General features: G+C 46.6%; 6 protein-coding genes across 6 annotated transcripts; 1 reads left to right on the top strand and 5 right to left on the bottom strand.

Annotated features, from left to right (window-relative positions):
• Nucleotides 1-3,113: 3,113 nt before the first annotated feature.
• On the bottom strand, nt 3,114-4,286 carry N7481_006903 (ferritin-like domain-containing protein; the record flags this gene model as incomplete). The annotated part of the gene is made up of 2 exons (XM_057266122.1): nt 3,114-3,380; nt 3,447-4,286. 2 exons carry the CDS (start codon nt 4,284-4,286, stop codon nt 3,114-3,116), a joined length of 1,107 nt encoding a protein of 368 aa, XP_057120323.1.
• Nucleotides 4,287-6,960: 2,674 nt separating this feature from the next.
• On the top strand, nt 6,961-8,800 carry N7481_006902 (NRAMP family metal ion transporter; the record flags this gene model as incomplete). The annotated part of the gene is made up of 3 exons (XM_057266121.1): nt 6,961-7,605; nt 7,659-7,930; nt 7,987-8,800. The coding sequence occupies 3 exons, from the start codon at nt 6,961-6,963 to the stop codon at nt 8,798-8,800; spliced, it is 1,731 nt and encodes a 576-aa protein (XP_057120322.1).
• A 2,599-nt stretch (nt 8,801-11,399) lies between these two features.
• Nucleotides 11,400-12,539, bottom strand: N7481_006901 (ferritin-like domain-containing protein; the record flags this gene model as incomplete). The annotated part of the gene is made up of 5 exons (XM_057266120.1): nt 11,400-11,426; nt 11,498-12,018; nt 12,069-12,158; nt 12,208-12,393; nt 12,452-12,539. The coding sequence occupies 5 exons, from the start codon at nt 12,537-12,539 to the stop codon at nt 11,400-11,402; spliced, it is 912 nt and encodes a 303-aa protein (XP_057120321.1).
• A 1,913-nt stretch (nt 12,540-14,452) lies between these two features.
• Nucleotides 14,453-14,835, bottom strand: N7481_006900 (ferritin-like domain-containing protein; the record flags this gene model as incomplete). Its single annotated transcript, XM_057266119.1, has 3 exons — nt 14,453-14,463; nt 14,504-14,689; nt 14,748-14,835. 3 exons carry the CDS (start codon nt 14,833-14,835, stop codon nt 14,453-14,455), a joined length of 285 nt encoding a protein of 94 aa, XP_057120320.1.
• Nucleotides 14,836-17,349: 2,514 nt separating this feature from the next.
• N7481_006899 (Rho GTPase Rho 2) lies at nt 17,350-18,344 on the bottom strand (the record flags this gene model as incomplete). The annotated part of the gene is made up of 5 exons (XM_057266118.1): nt 17,350-17,637; nt 17,691-17,882; nt 17,942-17,947; nt 18,011-18,089; nt 18,307-18,344. 5 exons carry the CDS (start codon nt 18,342-18,344, stop codon nt 17,350-17,352), a joined length of 603 nt encoding a protein of 200 aa, XP_057120319.1.
• A 490-nt stretch (nt 18,345-18,834) lies between these two features.
• N7481_006898 (uncharacterized protein) lies at nt 18,835-19,311 on the bottom strand (the record flags this gene model as incomplete). The annotated part of the gene is made up of 2 exons (XM_057266117.1): nt 18,835-19,164; nt 19,225-19,311. The coding sequence occupies 2 exons, from the start codon at nt 19,309-19,311 to the stop codon at nt 18,835-18,837; spliced, it is 417 nt and encodes a 138-aa protein (XP_057120318.1).
• Between the last annotated feature and the right edge of the window lie 835 nt (nt 19,312-20,146).

The following is a 20,146-nucleotide window of genomic DNA, read 5'->3' as shown; positions in this document are numbered from 1 at the left end:
TCAGCTGCACTGGCCTTGGCTCCAGGACGATCGATATGGTATCGGGAATCTGTCGTGCTGGGGATAGAGCATTGCAATTATTGCTCTTCAACGAGGAATTCCTAGTAGGCACGAGTCATCAGCTCGTGCCGATTACGTCCCTGCCCTTTGTACACACCGCCCGTCGCTACTACCGATTGAATTCACCGATGCTTGGATCGCAGTTTGCTTACGCTCTGTATTGTTACTACATGTAGAGCCCTTATTAAGTTTGGCTTGACCAATATATAGTTGACCGGCCCAGCTTAAGTTTTAGCGTGGAGCAATCATTGAGCGAACCGGCAATAGGGACCAATTTAGCCACCTGAGTTCTTAACGTACTTGAGATGAAACTCCGCTGGATATTCATTTACCGAAAGAGGGACCAAGAATTCACAATCCCCACCCGGAAAGATAAAAAAAAGAAAACAGCACGTTTCCGGGTCGGGTGAAGAAAATCTTCAGCACCTTCGCAATTAAACGTAGATAGATCTGTGGAGAAAGAACATGGGCTACTTTAGTGAGAACAGGAGACTCTATAGGGTAGGAAATATGTATGCCATAGGTATTCATATGAAAATCTTGGGACAAATATGAAATAAATTCCTCGGCATCTGTTGCAGCCCATCCCAGCCGTCACTAAAATTCTCTTAGGGCCCGTAATCTTATTTCCGAGAGCTTGTGACTGGCTCTCGAGACCTTAAATATACCATTATCGCAATTGCGCTGTTGTTTGAATGAGCGCTATCGAAGTGCAGCTTCTCATCGGGCCATTCGTTCTTCATTTGTACAGATATGTGAAAGCAACAGCAGAATTCTGGTCTCGTCTCGCTCTGAACTGCTCTAATCAGAATTCTATGACGAATGCTTCAAGAAAGCCAAAAATTAGCCTCAGCAACATCACAGTCTATTTATTTATACTGTACATGGGTGACCAGAGAAGGTGGCCTACAAGATACTACCGCTAACTTTTCTTCCCTGTCCATCTCCAAGAACTGACAGTCTATCCCGAACTTTTCAGATAGTATCTCCTTTGGTGCCCCTGGCAGAGAGGCCCAGAAATAAAGAGCAAAAGAATGGAATTCGCCGCTCTGCCTCCGCAATTCCTGAACCAAATCAGTGGCCATTTCGAAAAGCCAAATAGCATCCTCTCGCTAGCCTGTGCAAGCCACCGACTGTCTCCCATCTTTTTCTCGCTCGCTTGAAGACTTTAGCATTGACTGTTAAAACAGCTCGGCCGTGCTGTGGGCTATTCCGCATAGCCGGGTAGATCTTTGACGACTGCTCTGCCACCCTCAAATTGCTATCAATGCGCTTGGCAATGCTAGGACTACCTTGCCTTTCTAACGCTATTGAGCATGGAACTATTGAAATCCCCTCAATACTTCTTTCTAGCCGTAAATTGCACGTCGAAGGATGAGAGAGAGACCAATTAACACCAATCGCCTTGGCCGCGGCGCTTGGTCTTAGCAACAAGACTTTGCTCCTTCTGAAGGACGGAGCCAATATCAATACCCAGTATCAGCAGCGCGATACTCCCTTGCACCACGCGGCACGACATGGCCACTATTTAGCAGTAAGAATCCGCAGCTTAATTTAGGCCACCTGAAACTGCCTTGGAACTTACTTAGCGCTAACACACGTTCCTTTTACCGCAATTAAGAAGGCACTGTGCCCACAAACCTTATCCATTTGGCCAGCTCCAGGAAACTCGCTAACCTCGTGGCTAAATTCGTGACTCCTCGGCGATTCCAACGAAAAGGCCGTGCTACACTTGCTAGCCTCGCCGTTCTATCAGCCTACCATATCCACAACTTCCTTGAGGATAAGCCCTTTGATAACAAGCACTCCCAACGTCTCATAGACGACGCGAGAGAACTCAAATCCATCACAACAATTCGGGTCAGAAATCCGATTTCGCCTGACACCATTACGAAACTATCCCGAAGGCCTATCCAAACTCCCGTTACAGCCCTGGGAAATGACGTCATAATTTTTAGACGACCTGAAGTTTGCAACCACCTGCCGAGTAGCTGTTGCTGGTTCCCCGCCTTCGAGAATATACTTGCAAGACAGAAGGTTTCGGCATGCGTTCTATCTTCTCTGTCACAAAGCTTAGCGCTCCGACGTTAGATTCTTGTCCTCGTTAGACCACGCCCAACTCATACTCAAGCCCAGCAAGACGGACCGCCATCACGAAAGAAGACAGATTGTCCTTGCAAAAACAGGAGACAGAATATTCCATGCCAAATTAACGTGCTTCAGAAGCTGCTACTTCTCGATCCCAGAGGAACCGAAGCTCCATTGTTCTCCTTCCAAAGAGGACCATTCAGTCGCAATGATTTTCTTGCTAATTTGTCTACTAAGTCGAGAGCAATTGATTTACAGACGGACGGCTACTCAGGCTACAATTTTCGGAAAGGTGCAGACCGACCTATGCACGATAGTGGGATCCTCGACGACCAGATCCAGGTGCTTGGGAGATGGACATCGGAGAATTTTAGGGTGCATTTTACGACGAACGCGTCAGCTTTGTACAAGCCCAATCACCAGTTCTATACTGACTTTCCTGTTTCATTGTCTCTGCTACCTCCACCTTCAGCAGTCCCCTCCACCATCCTAATTTGACGGGGTCACTTGGGCCCTATCTGGCGCTAGTCTAATGCGTTTCCATTCAAGACCTTAGTGGCGGCTGGCCTGTTACGGCCAAACTATACTTTCCTTGTCACTGTTGAATATGTGGGGTCATCAGTAAAATGGACCTAAAATTTCAGATTCCAAAATAATGTCAATGCAAAATGATGCGTGGTTTGTCCTTAAGAGGTTATTCCTGATAGGGTCCCTATGTACATAAATATGGGGCCTTTTATAGGAAAGTTGCCATTTGGGGTCTGATTGAGGTGCCCTAGGAAGGCTAGAGGTCATAGTCTTCTCTAATGTCAATTTAATGTCAATTAGGGCTGCTTCTCAGCTGCATTTTCATTTTCAATATGTTACTAAAGAGCCTGAGGAGGCGATTCAGAATAGTAATGGGTTAAACACATCCGTTCTGTACATTGAAGGTATGCCAGCAATTCGAGATCGATCATGTTACCTTACTGCAAAAAGGCAGCAACAGCAGCCAGGAACCCGAAAATCCCAGCAAAGCCGCTAATGTTTTTCCCACTTGCCCCATTAAAGACGGGAGTAGAGGAGGCAGAGGCGGATGCGGACATAGAGGGCATAGACCCCGAGGCCATGCTCATAGACGCTGTGGGCATCGGCATGGCCATAGACGACCAGGCTGACATGGACGACATAGAGGAAGAACCGCGGCCACTGCACTGCGAACCCACTCCCATAGGTCCATTAGGCTCCCCAACCTAGATAAAAGTTAGTAAATAATTTTCCAATGCGGTGTTGAGATTTTTTTTTCTTTTTACCTCAACAATAGCAGGGCCAGCGAGAATGTTATCATCCGAAGCTTGCTTGTTACCCTTGGTCAGAACCACATAGCTCTGACCAGCAACACCCTCTGGGATGGTGACTTCGAACTTTCCATCGCCAGTTGACTCAAGAGAAGCCCAGACAGGGCCAGTGACGGTGATAAAAGCGGCGTAAACATCCTTAGTGTTCGTAGATATGCCACTAGCGGCCATCAGCTCAACCTTAGAGCCAGTTGTGGCAGGGGCCATAGAAGGCATGGTCAATGAGGGGAAGGCCTTGACGGGAAGCTTGCCATTGCTCTCAGGGCAAGATGCAATAAACATAGAAGCAAGGGTATAAACCTCATTAAAGTCGAGCGGGTTGTCGAAGGCCTGAGCAGCGGGAGCCTCACCAAGAGCAGCACGCAGATAGGCACTGTGACGGGCCTCGGTGGTCAGGATACTGCCAGCGGCAGTGAGATACGTCTTGTCCATAATGCTAGCAGCGGCTCCAAGATAGGCGCTGACTCCGACACCCTCTAAGATATTACCGAGCGCAAGGAATGTTTTGACGTTTGTGGCAGGGAAGGAATAGGTGCAGGCTTCGACGGGTTTTGCGCCGGCGGCCTTCAGAGCCTTGGTCAGGAACTGGACATGCTGCTCCTCGTCGCTGGCGGTCTCCTTCAGGTTGGCATAGAAAGGATCCTGCATACCAGATTTCTGGAATTCGGCATGGGTGTAGTTCTTGAGACCTTCTTGATAGAAGGCAGCTTCGAGATGCTCTAGGGTCAGGGCGTAGTTCAGGATATCGGCATCAGTGATGTCTGCGCGCTCAGTGAGAGGAGTGGAGTGGGCAAGGCCCATGGCTGCACCAGCGAGTGCCACAGAAGAGAACTTCATTATAACGAGTGACTTGAGTGAGAGAAATTGTCAAAAAGGGATGATCATTACATGGGAAGGATCAAAAAGCCCTTTTATAATTTCAAAGCAAGGTAGAGCCACAGGTGTAGAGGTGCAAGACAACAGTCCGGCTCATAACCTTTCAACTGCACCTCCATTGTTTACCCCTTTCTCGATTCTCCATGCGGAGCATATAGTTTTCCAAATCACACATGCGCTCAACCTGAATTTATTGTCGATCTTAATTCAAGTCCAGAATAAAGGTCCGTGTAAACGTCAGGATAATCTCCGGTATTTCAAAGTAAGACCTGGATCAGCTTTACTCAGGCACTATATCCTAGGTCTGAATTTAATTGGTGCGATAAATACGATTGACATTTGGCTTGAAAGATTACAATATTTCTTGTAAGATAGTATGGAGTCAATTATTAGGTCCATTTAAATTTGGAGCCAATAAGATCATGTATACACAGAACCGAGAATGAGCGAGAGCGAACCTCCTTCTAATTGTCTCACCCAAATGGAATATTGTGATCTTTCTTTCTTGGCGGTACCCTCTAGGTTGATCAATCGATCGATCGAAATTAATTAATTGAAGACATTGATTGTGCCCGTCTTTTAAAGGCTGTGTTCGAGCCCTTGAGCTTGTTATCAAGAACCCGGCTTTAGGCGTTGCTGTGCGACCTTTCTCATTTTGAGTGGCACTGACCATATAAACCTACGATGAATGAAATGCCCCTCGCGAACCCCAACCCTGAACTATTGAGTCTGTGCTATTGGCCGTGACTTCAAGTGTTGATCGATACCAGTTCTAGTATCCCCGACGCCTTCGGTCGCTCTCGCTCTCGCTATCGCTTGGCGGTACAATATCCGATTGGCCCTCTTCCTGGGATATTTACGTCCGCCCCAGGATTAATGTTTATGTGCGGTTCTGAGGCCAGAGGGATATGCGGGCTACTGTTAGCGTAATCAAATCATTTCCTTGTTTTTATTGTGCCGGTAGACATCCTGGGAAATTTATCAATGTGTCATCGTCGGAGCCCAGAACTGGTTTCACTCTTTCCCCCAAGGAGGGTTTCATCGATGCTAGCCCGATAGAGGCTGCCTACAAAGGTCCTAATGACGCGCCATTGTATATCTTCTAAAAGCATAGTAACAAAAGTCATAATCATACGTGATGTTAGATCCGAATAATTCACCGGATCATGGCCTTCTCCTGTTGGTCGACACAGGGTCAATTCGGAAGATTTCTGCCTCTAGTAGGCCTAGAAAATCCAATTCAAGTTCAAGACAACGCCACCCAAAGTAATTACATTTTTAGGGGCTTCAGGCACAAAGATTAAGTATCATGGCTGGTTTGTTGACTTGTTCTCTTCAATTTGTGAAAATTGCGATACAAGCGACGAGCTGTGTGGATTGCAAGCAACAAGTAATCTAATCTCAGAAATAATCCAACTGTCGTTACGAATTATTTTGCTCACCACATTACTTACAAAGTGCTAAATCGGCCAGAATTTCAGCTGTCCAGCGAGCTCAGCGAGCTGCTGTTTTTCTAACGGCCCATGATATATATGACGAGCCTCGTTGTGGAGAATTGAAATTATACTTCAGACATAAGGAGCACATACCATTCCAAGTAGAAAAAAAAAGTGTGTTTGAATTGGAAAGCCTTGCTTACCAGTTTCTAGTGGTTATTGTAAAAGGTCTTTTTTTCTTCAACAACCGTTAACTTATCACCGTTGGTGGGTGTTTCCGACCGATGGTTGATTCCTTCAAGCCGATCAAGAGGGGTAATTTAGATACTCTAAATACTGCTGCAGCCTCTGATGTGGAAATAAGTATTTCTTGGTTACTTTTCTGAGCTACAATAGCCATTCGCATTCGTTCTTTTTTTTTTTAGTAAGAGGCACTTTATTATAATGGGGGAAAATTGACATGTCGAAAAATGATTAGCGGAGATAGACGCGAAAATGGAGGGCTTGGACGGCGATTATGAGACTAGAGCAAGCTGATCTATTGTAACCTTCATTGAAAAATGACTATTTTTTTCGCAGCCATCGTGCCCTACGTCTCTCATCAATGCCCCTCTTGGTGCCGCGCATGCCGGGATAGCCCTGTTGGGAACCATCATGTATGCGCACGAATGCCCAATAAACCTTCAAGGATCTCAAGGATCTCCTGATGCGATATTTTCTGATGTACTGTGTCTAACCCTCATCTGAACCGGGGATTAATGCAGGATGTATATTTCTAGCAATTAATCCTTCGACCATTTTCTCCCTTGCCAATTTCCGTTTGCAACGCACACTCCGCAATAGGGCGACAGCGCGAACGATAATAAATACTCTCCAAATCGCTTATGAGGGCATATGAGTTAGGACTTGCGCAGGCAGCACCGCAATCTTGCATTTTCTTCAATTTGCAGTATATGTGGTGAGAGTTTAGGAAGCTGGGCTAGGCCCGCCTCTTTTAAGACCATTGACTCTGGATCGCCGCCGTTGCAACTCCGCGTTCACGAGATTTCAGACGCCTCCTGCAATTCGAATCTCATTCCGACAGATGATGCCCATTGGCAACCGACCGCAAGAATATTGTTGAACCCCCTCCCAGCCCTGCAGTCAGACCGCACAAACACACCATGAATTGCCCGTCGCCGACCGACGACACTTTCGAGCACCTGGGCTGGAATAAGAATCCGCCACATTACAGCCCGGACACCACCACATGCAATGCCTCTAACAGCATCACCAACTCGTGCGTGCACGACAAGCACACTACAAATACTAAAAGTACCGTGGGAGCTGACACAATACGCATCGACCCTCGACTGCACAGCTTGGAGGACCAGAATCCTGCAAGCGAGAAGACCCTGGACGGTGGAGTGATTGCTACGTCCCCAGGGAGTGAGCAGCCCTCGAAAAGCAACGGATCACTTTGCCGTCCTTTTAGGTTATTCCTGTCGTCGTCGACCTTACCCTGTGCGCGCAGCCTGGCTAAGTTTGCTCGCTTTGTCGGGCCCGGATTTCTCATCGCGGTCGCCTATATCGACCCGGGGAACTACGCCACCGACGTTGCGGCCGGAGCACAGTTCAAGTACGCCTTGCTGTTCATCGTTCTTCTATCCAATCTCTTTGCAATCCTTCTGCAGTCCCTGTGTATCAAGCTGGGCACCGTCACTGGTCTCAACCTGGCTGAGAATTGCCGCGAGCACCTCCCACGCTGGATTGTATACATACTCTATGTATTCGCAGAGGCTGCTATTGTTGCAACTGATATTGCGGAGGTGCGTATTTGTAAATGCACGCATTGCATATTATTTGCTGATAACTGAAATAGGTAATTGGCTCAGCAATCGCACTAAATTTGCTTTTGAACATTCCCTTGGTAGCGGGATGCGCTATCACCCTGGTGGATGTCTTCTTCCTGCTCATCTTCTGGCGACCCAATGGATCAATGCGGGGGTTACGCTCGTTCGAATTCTTCGTGATGGCTCTTGTGCTGGGTGTTGTCATATTATTCTGCATTCAGCTCTCGCTTATCAAGGATCAATCTATCGGAGAGGTCTTTCGGGGCTATCTCCCATCTTCTGCTATTGTCCAGTCTGAAGGGTGAGATGAAATTCCCGAATTTATCACAAATGAATTATACTAACCTGGACCTATAGTCTTTACCAAAGCTGTGGTATTCTCGGTGCCACAGTTATGCCCCATTCTCTCTTCCTCGGCAGTGGAGTGGTTCAGTCTCGACTGAAAGAGTTTGACGTCACAGCAGGCTATGTCCAGTCTAACGTGCCTCTGGGTAACAATGCCGGTGAAGTAGAGTATCGCCCTACCATCCACGCGATCCGTGGCTGCATGAAATACTCAATTATTGAGCTAACACTGTCGCTCTTTACATTCGCGCTGTTCGTCAACAGCGCCATCCTCATTGTCGCGGGTGCCTCCCTCTATGATGTTCCCGGCGGCGCCAATGCCGATCTCTTTGTTATCCACAAACTCCTTTCTTCGTCCATCGCGCCAGCTGCCGGTTTGGTTTTTGCCTTGGCTCTCCTACTGTCGGGCATCTCAGCTGGCATAGTTTGCACCATGGCAGGTCAGATGATCAGCGAGGGCATGCTTAAATGGAGTATCAGACCATGGCTGCGAAGACTCATTACTCGATCCATCAGTATCATTCCCAGCATGATAATTGCCGCTGCTGTTGGTAAGGAAGGGCTGGACAAGACGCTGACTGCGAGTCAGGTTGTTCTTAGCATTATCCTGCCATTTGTCTCTGCTCCCCTCATTTGGTTTACATGCTTTAGCCACTACATGGCTGTCCCTGTTGAGCAGACCCGCGAAGGTCATGGTGAGGTTGACGTGGAGCAATTCCAGATGCGAAATCACATTGTCACATCCATCGTAGCGGTGCTTGTCTGGATTCTTATCGCCGTTATGAATGTCGCGTTACTGGTATTGATCGGGATGGGTAAAACCTAATTTTCAATCACCACTTTGCATATCCTGCTTAGGACATCTGAATTTGAAAAAAAAATGAAATCCATTGTATTGGGCGCGCTATTGCATAAAAGGAGCCTGGCAGATCGTAATTGGGACGCCTGTAGTCTATAAGTCTCTTTTGGCTCGCGTAGTGCGCATCCCTCCATATACGAGACTTGCCCCACGCAGCATGGTGCTACGCGTATAAGAGTTTGTAAGAACTAACTAGTCAGTGGTCCAAACCCCCAAAAAGTTCTTGAACAGGTATAAAAATTCTTCCCAGAAGGTCGGAGCGAGATCGGGAGATACATAGCGGCACTACCCGCAATCAGACCGATTAGCAGCAATAAAAGCTCCACACTAGGCCATCAACCAAGAAATTATAAGAGCAATAGTGGCGGAGAAGATAAGGCAAGATAGTCAGCGGAAAGCACTCTTCGCCACTGATGTCAAGGAACCAAGTAAATCACCTTTACGGGACTGCTTAACGGGTTTAAGAGCACAAACATAACCGGTAAGAAAAGCGAAAATTATAACGCCAAGTCGACCTTGCCAGGGAGTTCATAAGATAGGCTACTGGAGAATATGGGGCAGAGTACCCTCATCATCACAGGGAGCAAAAAGTTCATAACCCCATGCGCGAGCAAGATGGGTCATGATAACTAGAAAAGACACAATACACAATTCCTCAAAGTTCCTATTCATACAGTCAGCAAAACGGTGACTGGTCGCTGCTTCTCACTAAATAACTCACGTCGATCCACTTGACGCTTTTCCTTGTGTCACCCTTAACGTTGGGATTCTCAGACTTCCAGGGGAGGCTCTCGATGGAGCAGGTATACAGATAATTCTGTCGAATGTAGTCCATTGCGGAAATGCGGAACAGATGTCAAAAGGAACAAACTACTCAAATCAAAGACCGATCATCTAGTTGCACTCCTCTTAGCCAGCAGAGAATAACGTGAAGGAAGGCTGGAGCGGAGAAAGAGTCGGAGATTGTGAACGAGAGTGAGGAAAAAACATGTCGACTTCCTCTCAGTCAGATAATTTATGTATACCAAGATGGGGCAAATAGATGTTGACCCACTAAAGGCTGAAAACGATCGAAACGGCGAAGGAAGGAATGAGTGGAGGCGGGAGGGGACTGCCGAATGGTAGACCCACTAGTAGTGCCGCGCTCCTATTACAATTAGAGCAATTTGTCACGATGAGGAATTGATGTACTGGCTATTACTGAAGATGTCTAATAGAATAAAATGATTGATTAATCAATAAAGGATGAGAGTGGTTGAGAACTCATGAGAATCATCTAGTTTTGGAGTGTTACCACACCATACTCCGAGTTTAACCTGAATACTATACGAATACTTGGGGGAATTGGGTGGACGATGATCATCCTACCCCAAAATGGTCTTAGTGGTGTTTGACCACTTCTTTCGCTCGACATATAATATAAAGAAATGAAAGCAATAATAGTAGAATTCTACACAGTAAGGATCGTGTCAAATCTACAAAGATACACCAGTGTATGATAAGGTAGATGTTGATATATACACTTCATTCAAGAAAACTTTTGTAAAACCAAAAAACACCACTTGTTCACATCAAACTTGGCGTCTAGATAGGTAATCAGCATGAAGAAAGATCAACCATGTCATATTACAGACAAATTTCGTAACTTTTCAAAGGGATTATACTAGAAAAGCACAGCGATTCAAAGTATGAACCAGAACCAATGTAAAAAACAGTATGTTATTTTGATAACAGAGCAGTTTTATTATTGAAATTATGCAGAAGTTGGGTCGAGTTGGGCCCAAATTAGGTCTTACCGGGGCCCCAGTTGTTGATTGATAAGTGATGCTTCGATGTTCATATTATTTAAGGGAATTGATTGTGTTGTGTTATGTGTTATTTACAACTAGGCTGGTAGACTAGTATAACTGTATGCACAAGATTCCAGCCTCCATTAGTTATTATGTTTGTAACAGGAATATTCAACACCGGTATCAGGTCCGAGTTGGGTCTGGGTCTTGGGTCAAATTGGGTTATGCGGAAGTCTAGTGAGGGCCAGCTAGTTACGCAATTTCGAGAAGGAAAATCTCCAAATCGTGGAAAGGGACCTATCTATGTGGGATGGGTTAATCGGAGTTGCGGGAATTTCGCTGCTACTTGAGGGGCTGTTTATAACCAGGTCTCAACTCCATGTTGTTACCGCACTTTGAGCCTTCAAGAAACCGGCAACTTATCTACCTAGGTGATTTCCTCTGTAACTTTTTAGGTTTCCATTTCTGGTTTATTTCTGAGATATTGAGCTATGAAATATCCAATTTCTAACGTAGTAAGAGAGCCCCGGGTGAAGAGGGTCGCGGAAAAGCCAATGATATTAAGACTATTACTTCTATCCGAAAGAGACTCCACCCCTGGTGACAATGGCGAGAATGAGCATAATTAACAAGCATGCATCGAAAACAACAGCAATACTCCTAGCCTGTTTTATATCAGCTCCAATGTATGATAAAGATGACCTATGGGGCTGCTACATGTCGAAACGAATTTGTAGTCCATGTTGCCTTTGCTAGATAAAAAGCGCTTGCCAGGCTCATTTGGTGCCCTCCTTGGTACCGATCTATCAATACAATAACGTCAGTCTTGCAAGTACACGAAATTGAAGTAACCCAAGAAGTATATTTAAACTACCTCGATAATGGCGGGGCCAGCAATGATGTTGTCGTCGGTTACCTGCTTCTTGCCCTTGGTGATGACAACGTAGCTCTGGCCCGCAATACCCTTAGGGATAGTCACAGTGAACGTCTTATCTCCCTTGAATTTGAGGGGAGCCCAGATAGGTCCAGTAACAGTAATGAAAGCAGCGTAGAGATTGCTCGGGTTGGAGTCGTCGAAGCCGCTGCCAGCCACCAAGTGAACCTTGGAGCCACTGACGACAGTTTGGGCTGAGGTCAATGTCAGCGAAGGGAATGACTTCACAGGCAGCTTTCCATTGCTGGCAGGACATGAGGTAATGAAGGGCGACGCAAGGGTGTACACCTCATCGAAGTCGAGAGGGTCGTCGAAAGGCTGGGGGAAAGGAACTTCACTGATGGAGGCGCGTAGGTAAGCGCTGTGGCGGGCCTCAACGGTCAGAATGCTACCAGCGGCCGTAAGGTAGTCCTTGTTGGCAATAGACGCGGCAGCACCGAGATAGGCACTCACACCGACACCTAGTAACCGTCGTTAGCAGATATCGTCAAATTATCAGGGAGAATAGTACCCTCGAGGATGCTAGCAAGGGCGATGAATGACTCCACATCGTAAGAGGGGAACGAGTAGCTGCAACGCTTAACGGGAGAAACGCCGGCAGCTTGGATGAATCAGTAGGTGTCGCACATTATGTTTCGTTTGATACTCACTAGTGAGAGCCTTTGTGAGGAAGGCTACGTGTGTCTTCTCGTCCAAAGCAACTTCCTGCAGATTTTCGTAGAATGGATCTTTGAATCCAGCCCTTACGAAATCTTCCCGGGTGTAGTTCTTTAGCCCCTCCTCATAAAAGGTGGCCTCAAGGTGCTCGAGCGTCAAGGCATAGTTGAGAATATCGGCTAAATGATTTAAATTTATTAAATCAATTCAGCTATTAAGTCTGTGAAGAAACCATACCGTCGTTGATAGCTGCGCGGGTCGTAACAGGGCCAGCCTGGGCTGTAGCAAGTATCGCTCCGGTCAGGACAATGTTTGTGACCTTCATTGTGTGAGGATGTAGAGCCTTTGGCAAATTGAGTAGGTGGATTGCTTCGTTGATCTTGGCAGAGCAAGGTTGTCCAAGGCCGGAGATCAAGAGCATTTATATCAGAGGGAATCGAGCTCCTCGTGTTGTTTAATTGTTGTAAAGGGCTCGGACCCTGCCATTTCTTTACTAGCTAATAACTAGTTTCTCATTATGTCCTTTTTTCGGAATTTGGGCTTTTTCATACGCGGTAGGGATATATTCTAGGGCTAAAATATTGTGATTGGCCCCAGACCTAGAAAAAAGCTGGTGGAAGGGTTAGGCCGCTGAGAAAAATAACAACACCACGAACGACAGATCGTATTTTGGGGGTTAAGCGAGACCGAGAACGAGTCCGACGCTTTGGAATTTGACATTTGACATTTTTGTGGGCCTCCATGCTTTTTCAATCAGAATGTAAAAGCAATATTGAATCGTCCTTACGCGAAAAGTCCATTCTCCAGGGGATGATGAGAAGAAGGCGCATTGAAAAAGGTGCCCCTTAGACAATCATTTACGCCGGGGCTTATGCATGAGAGCAAGGCCAGTGAGTAGATGAATGGCTGAGGTTGTTTCAAATATTGGCTGCAGATTCCACTTGACCACTTTTAACTGGTCTATTAAGCCCTGGTTGCATTTTCTACTAGTATTCCGCACGAATAGAACAGCAGAAAATGATTAGCCTTTTGCCTGATCTGATCTTTATGATCGCCCGTCCGAGGTCTATCTTGCAGCCCCTAGGTTATATCCAATTTTTTCTTGAATATTTGAGTGGTCAATTTGGTCCTGTCAAGGGGTGGAACACTTAGCAACCAATCAACTCTGATGCTATACGCAGGTTGTAATGTGGGGTCGCGGCGGACTCCAGCGTGATGCAACCATTTTAGGACATTGGTTACACCTGGGCTGATGATCGCGGGTGAACGGGCCTGCTTTTCAAAGAAAGCATGAAGGAAATACAAAGGGTTGCATCTAGAGCCTTCGAAATACTCCCCAAACACTTGCAACTATGCTAATGGCAAGATGGACTTGAATTCCTTTGTTTCCTCCTGCGTGGAATCTTCGAACTCCCGAAATCACAAAAGAGTAGACTAGTCAGACATGAGACCTTTTGAGATTTGTTGAGCAAAGCCTAGTGCCAGAGACTTCTTCAAGTTAGAATCATCATTACTGGCTCATCTATTCTATCGAATTCCCAAGCGCACCACACTCCCCATTTTGTGAAGAATGTCCTTCAAAAGAGCACGAACAATTGCTATATGAAGAATTCCAACGCGTGAACTTTTAGAAGGAGAAAAAATCGCGACAATTTCTTGGAAAGTGAGTCTGAAAGGGAGGCTCGGAACTCAAGAACAAGTTTCAATTCAGATAGCGTAGAGTTGTGAACCGCGAATCAACCTACCAAATAAAGGCGAAAACAGCTTTGTCCGAAGTAAATTGATTATATAGTGAAGCATCACTTTATTCATTTATTTTCATACTCAATTGCTGAATGGCGTTGATCATCTTTATTGCGCTACTCTACGGCGGTTGTCATTGAGAGTGCACGGGAGCAGAAGGGAATCATTCAGACTTAGCGTATTCAGGTAGCACAGATGGAGTCAATTGAGGAGAACCCCCCCGTAATTTACAGTATCTAACAATGACTCATTAAATGATGAAATGCAATACAGTATGATGCGCGGATGCGGCTAATCAGGCCTCGTTCATAGAGTAAGCACATGCGGATAGGCTGATTTCGGAGACGGGCCAAGAAGCAATACGGTACTTACAGGCGGAGGGGTAGCGTGTACAGACTACTGACGGCAATTTATCATGACTCATTGAGGCTACATCGTAATTGATCTTGGCCCGATAGGGAAACGTGAGGCACCGTGAGATAAGCAGAGAGAGTATCAAGGTAAATCTGATTTCGAATATCACTGTATCTTTTATTTGATACTCACCACTGAGAGCCTGCGTGAGGAAAGCCACGTGCGTCTTCTCGTCCGAAGCGACCTCCTGCAGGTTGGCGTAGAACGGATCTTTGAAGCCTGCTTTCACAAAATCTTCCCGGGTGTAGTTGTTGAGACCCTCCTCATAAAAGGTGGCCTCGAGGTGCTCGAGCGTTAAGGCATAGTTGAGGATATTGACTAATCAATTGAAATTTGTTAAAGTCCATTCCTTGATCAGTTCTGTGGGGAAAAATACCGTCGGTGATATCTGCAAGTGTGGCAACAGGGCTAGCCTGCGCTATACCAAGCATCGCACCAATCAACGTAATGTCGGTGACCTTCATTGTGGGAGGATGTAGATCCTTTGGCAAAATGTTTCGGTAGATTGTTTCTTGCGCTTTAACACAGCAAGATTTTTAGATTCCAAAAGCAAATGGACAAAGACATTTATACATAATGGCGATTGAACCCCTTGTGTTGTTGATATTTTAGGGCTTGGGATTTGCCATATCTTGACTAGCTAATGACTAGACTCTCGTACCTTTCTCTTCCGGAATTTGGGCGGCGCTTTCATCGTCAGTGGGGACATAATGTTAAGTCAAGTCTTATGTTAGGCGTTAGGGGTTCCAGATCTAGACAAAGCTGGCGGAAGGGTTAGATTGCAAAGAAACATAGCAACGCCACGAACAACAGGTGATGGATCTTAGGATATAGCGGACCGAGACCGAGACCGAGACCGAGCGAGAACAAGACCGAGTTCGACGTCAGGAATTTGAAATTCGAAACTGGTGGGGGTTTCCATGCTTTTTAAACGGAATGTAAGAGGCAACGTTAAATTCTCCTTATGGATAAAACTCCATTCTTCAGGAATGATAGGAAGAAGACTCTGGAAGACGTGTTCCTTGGAAAATCATGCATGTGGGGGCTCTCTTTATGAGACCAGAGCCGGTGAGAAGATAAACCTGTTTCAAAGTTTGGCTGTAAAGCCCACTAACCACTATTGGCTAAATTATAAGCCCCAATTCTATAGGGAGTGTATACTCACAGTACATTGAAATGGGTTGCACTAGACTAAATACTCCTACCCCTTGGATACTGAATTTAGTCCCATTAGAGAGACCAATCGTTGGATTGCTTCGTCGTTGCCACAGATCCGAATTCTCACACCCGGGCCGTAAAGCAGATTTGGTGGCGGCCTTGAAATCGAAGGGCTCGAAGAAGGGGAAATTGGCAGTCAGATACATTATGGAATTGGACGCAGAGTCGATAGCACGAGTAGGGAGGCAAAAGTGGTCGGCATCTTCATGTCAGTATCGAGTTTATTTAGTGGGGAAGGGGTTTTGAGGGGGGAGGGGAAAGAATCAAAGGGGTTTGTTTCGATAGCTGGAATGTAGAGTTAGGGATACTCTGTATCTAGCCCGACTATCGGAGATCAGAGGTGCATGATCTACTATGTGCACTTAAACTGCACAGATAGTTCCACGGGCGAGCGTGTCAAGGTCAAGTGCGGGAGAGATAGACATCTCGTTCGAGGCGTTCTTTTGGCGCTCATCGCGCCTAGCAGGCATTTTGCCAGCAGAGGGAACTGAGCGATAATTATTAGCAGAGTAGGGATACTTAGCTATAACCCTGTCTTCAATTTTGAAATTCGTTCCTAAGGATTTGTTTATCTTTGAGCGTTCTCCGTGAAGTCTTTGACTTTTGTTGTCCTCGTCATAGCCGCTTAATAAGGCACCGATATGGACTTTGTACATGCCAACTAATGTGGGTCTTCCAATCTTTCTTTCTGCGGAAGTAAGCATTAAGCTCTTCCCTTTGCGCCAGGATTCCCTGAAGGCGGCCAGGTGAAGCTGCTGCTAGTCACTGTTTTCTGGGCCGTTTCGTTTCGTGCCAGCTATTCCGGTCGGCCCTTCCTTTGTACTATGTATCTGCTCCTCTCACTGTCACGGCTGTCTCTCGCCTCGATTCTGTCTCCTGGTAGATTGTCTCTCTCTTTGAGATCCACTGTGGATTCCAATTATCGTGAATAAATGTTGCTTTTCGTTGTGCTATATCAGTTATCCTGTTTCCTCGGCATTCTCGATTATCTTCTCGGCTGCCGGACACGATTCCAAAAACCCTACTATGGAATGGTGGCGGCTGTTCAGTGGAAGTGGATTTCAGAAAGAGTGTTAAGTTGGTCGATGCATGATTTCCCCCCCTATTCTGGACAATTTATTGCACACTTCACGAATCCGAAGGCAATTTAGCTAACTCACACCTAAATCTCACACGGCCTACGTGGGATTGCCTCATGCTCAGTCGTATTAACCCATCTTGCCCGCAGATGGGACTACGACCTCTTTTCACCACGGAATACGGAAGAAGCCACATCGCGAATACTACAATAGCCCATAATTCGCCTGCTCTGGCAAGGCCGGATTGAGTAACCATCTTTGCCTTCTTGACGGGATACTTTTGTGCTTAATTAAATGAGTTATCGCGAGCAGGCGACACGAGTGTGGCGCTTTCGACAATCGCGAAGAGTGCTTTCCGTCATGCCCCACGCCTTATCTTCTTAGCCACCCTTCTCCATATGAACGGCTATTTATTATAGACAAATGGAAGACGACCAATGACTCTTGTTGTGATATAAGGCTGGTGCAGATCAGGAACCTAATCGCAACCTCGGTATTAATCCCGAGTTGTCTATATGAAGAACAAGTTGATTGGAAATTAACTTGATCTTCTCGTTGTATATATAGCCTCAGTTATTCCCTTGGTACAAGAACAATCAATTCATACCTCTGAACTACATGAATTCTATCAAGGTGCTGGATAAATCATTCGTAATGTGGCATGTTCTCGTCGTCATGTCGCTACAGAACCACGCAGCAGGAGCTTTTCCGCTTATCCGAGACTATCAGTGCGGCTCGGGTGGCTGCTTCAAACACGTCGTCGATGCCCTCACCTGTAAATGATGAGCACTCGAGATATTCACGGGCGCCGATTTGGGGACCCATGTCGTTTCCTTCTTTGGTCGTCACAAATCTGAGCGACTTCTTGTGCATCTCTTCAATGGCAACAGAATCTTTCCTAATATCCTTTTTCAGACCTACCAGGATAATCGGCACGCTAGGACATCGTTCGTTGGCTTCTTCAATCCACTGTATCAGGGGTTAGTAGGTGGAATGAACCAACAATTCTGGAAGCTATCGACCTTGTGCTTGACATTCTCCAGAGAATCTGGTGCGTCCACAGAGAACCCAATAAGGAGGACGTGGGCTTTCGAGTATGCCAGTGGTCGCAACCGCTCATAATCTTCCTGTCCAGCTGTATCCCAAAGAGCCATTTGAACCGCACGGCCGTCTACCCGGCAATCAGCCACGTAATTTTCAAATACAGTAGGCATCTAAACATCAACAGTTAGAAGAGAATAGATGACTTCGAGCAGCAGTCGATTCAACTAACATGGCGCTATGAAGAGATTAGTCAGTCAAGGCCTATTTTTGCATATTAATAGGAATTGGTAGAGCTCACTGTTGGAAAGCAACCGAGAGTGAAGACACTCAGCAGACTTGTTTTTCTACATGCACCGTCGCCAATGACCACTAGCTTCCTACACATGCGAATCTAGATTAGTATTTATTCCATAGTATACTTGCGGTAGCCTGCAACGAATGTGAGTGAACTACCACTCTCTTCCGTAGTGACATTTCCAGCGACGATGTGTCAAGGCGACGGTCACAGCAGGAGCTGGGCAGTTGCTCTGCTATACTTTGGCGCGGGAAGGGCTATGGCAAGTCACAGTGAGGAAATGAAATGGCCGCGCGAACTTCCGCATCACATTGTCGTCGTTCCGTTGTTGGGCCATGATCGATGAGTACTTGGCGAATGCTGCTGGCAGAGAAGGAAAGGAGGGTCAACAAGAGTATTGAATCGCTTGGAACTTCGTGGCAGCGATGCCCTGAAACGAAGGAAGGGAGTGAAAGGGATTACTACCGCATGCGAGCTGACCGCATACCTGTCTTGCGCTCCCACTCCCGACCATTTTTGCCGATCTCGACGCTGATTGGTCCGATTCTACACCAAGAACTGCTCTTATTGACCTCTAAGTTCTCGCTGTTGATTCGCCCTTCGTTCTCTCGTCTCATTGCTTTCTGCCTCACCACGTTCCATGTCCGATTGTTACTTTGGCCGTTGATTCCTAGGGTTGTGATATGGGGCTGGTGCAGATCAGTAAAAAAGCCGCATAATAGGAAATAATTCCCAAGATATCTATACGAAGAATCATTTTGATTTCCATAATAATACAGTCTATTTACTCCTGAACTACAATAGGTTATGAGCCTGGTATCCAACTCTCAGGAGCCGTTTCTACTCATCCGAGCAATACCGACAGTAAAAAGAATAGAAGACTTCATTTCGGTAGAAAAGGTAAAGTGAGTACCTTTAGTCAGGTAAACGGCCATAGACCTATATGCTTTCGCACTATCCTTTCTGCTGAGCCAAGCAATCTTAGCCACAGTAGTTTCATTCTCCTTGCTGAAGGCTGCCGCAGCTTCGGCTCGGATCTCGTCTTTCTTGTCTAGCACCACAGCCTTCTTGACGCTGTCGACCTTGATCGGGTAGAGATCATCACAGAGTATCCGGGCTCCCGCACCAATCTTGGCTTCCGCCACTTTCTTGACCAGCTGGTGTTTATCTTCGTCCCGGCAAGCTATTCTGATTCAGTTGGTGTTCTTCAGGTCCACGGTAACAGCGCGACGGCGCCAGTACGTATGGCCTTCCATCGTCCGAATCTCTGTCTCCACCGCCGCCCGGATTAGGCCAGCAGACATCCTCTTGTTTTCATTTTCTGCTGTCTTCGAGGTGTCTACCGTGCAATATAACGTGTCGGTGAACGTGGTTGGTGTTGTATTCAGTGACTGAGTGGAGAAGTACAGGTAATATCTGCATAGGACAGGGAGCCAGAGGGAACAGAAGGGCTGATTGCATCACACAGGGATTGAATTTCGCGTCAGGGCCTGCAGATCGTGTCGGACTTCGGCGAGGGCGGCACTAAATTCCTCTTTAACTTTCTGAAGTTCTCCCTTGTACAATTCATCTCGCCGTCTAATCTCTCGCCTGAGATCGATAAGCTCCTTTACGAGTTTAGAGGCACTCAGGTCGTCGCTCTCCGTCAGAGAGTCGTCCAAACTTGCCGCGTCACGTTGGGTTACTAGCTTGTCCTGGGGTTTCTTGCTCTGTTGAGAGCGTATCTTTCTCTGTTCGTTGCCGATCTCTTACTCCCAAGCATAACTATTTGGTGGTCTGGTGGTGCGTCTCGGTCTCGACAATCCTGTCGGTGAATCTTCATGTTCGTCGCGGTCGGGCGGTTCAGGGGTTCGCATCGCGGTCCGTCCCGCCATTGTTCAGTCGATACCGGGGAAGTCGGTTCCGTCGCTACGTGGCACGCTCAAACTCACACAGTTCCTCAATAGGTACAGTACCTGTTTCTCGTGGGATACAGGCGCGCTCGAGAATTCCTCCGTCCCACGATATCACGCCACCAATTAGTAGTAGTACATGTACCATGACTGGCATGGCTAGACTCAACGGATATCTCTATCGAATCAACGTAGCGCAGACAGATCAGTGTGCAGGTGGACAAGCAAGAGAAACCGTGGAGCACTT

Source organism: Penicillium waksmanii, assembly GCF_028829765.1.
Source record: "Penicillium waksmanii strain IBT 27052 chromosome Unknown utg000007l:1.0-4314555.0:1.0-4317578.0, whole genome shotgun sequence".
Taxonomy (NCBI): domain Eukaryota; kingdom Fungi; phylum Ascomycota; class Eurotiomycetes; order Eurotiales; family Aspergillaceae; genus Penicillium; species Penicillium waksmanii.
This window is presented reverse-complemented; position numbering and strand designations above follow the sequence as displayed.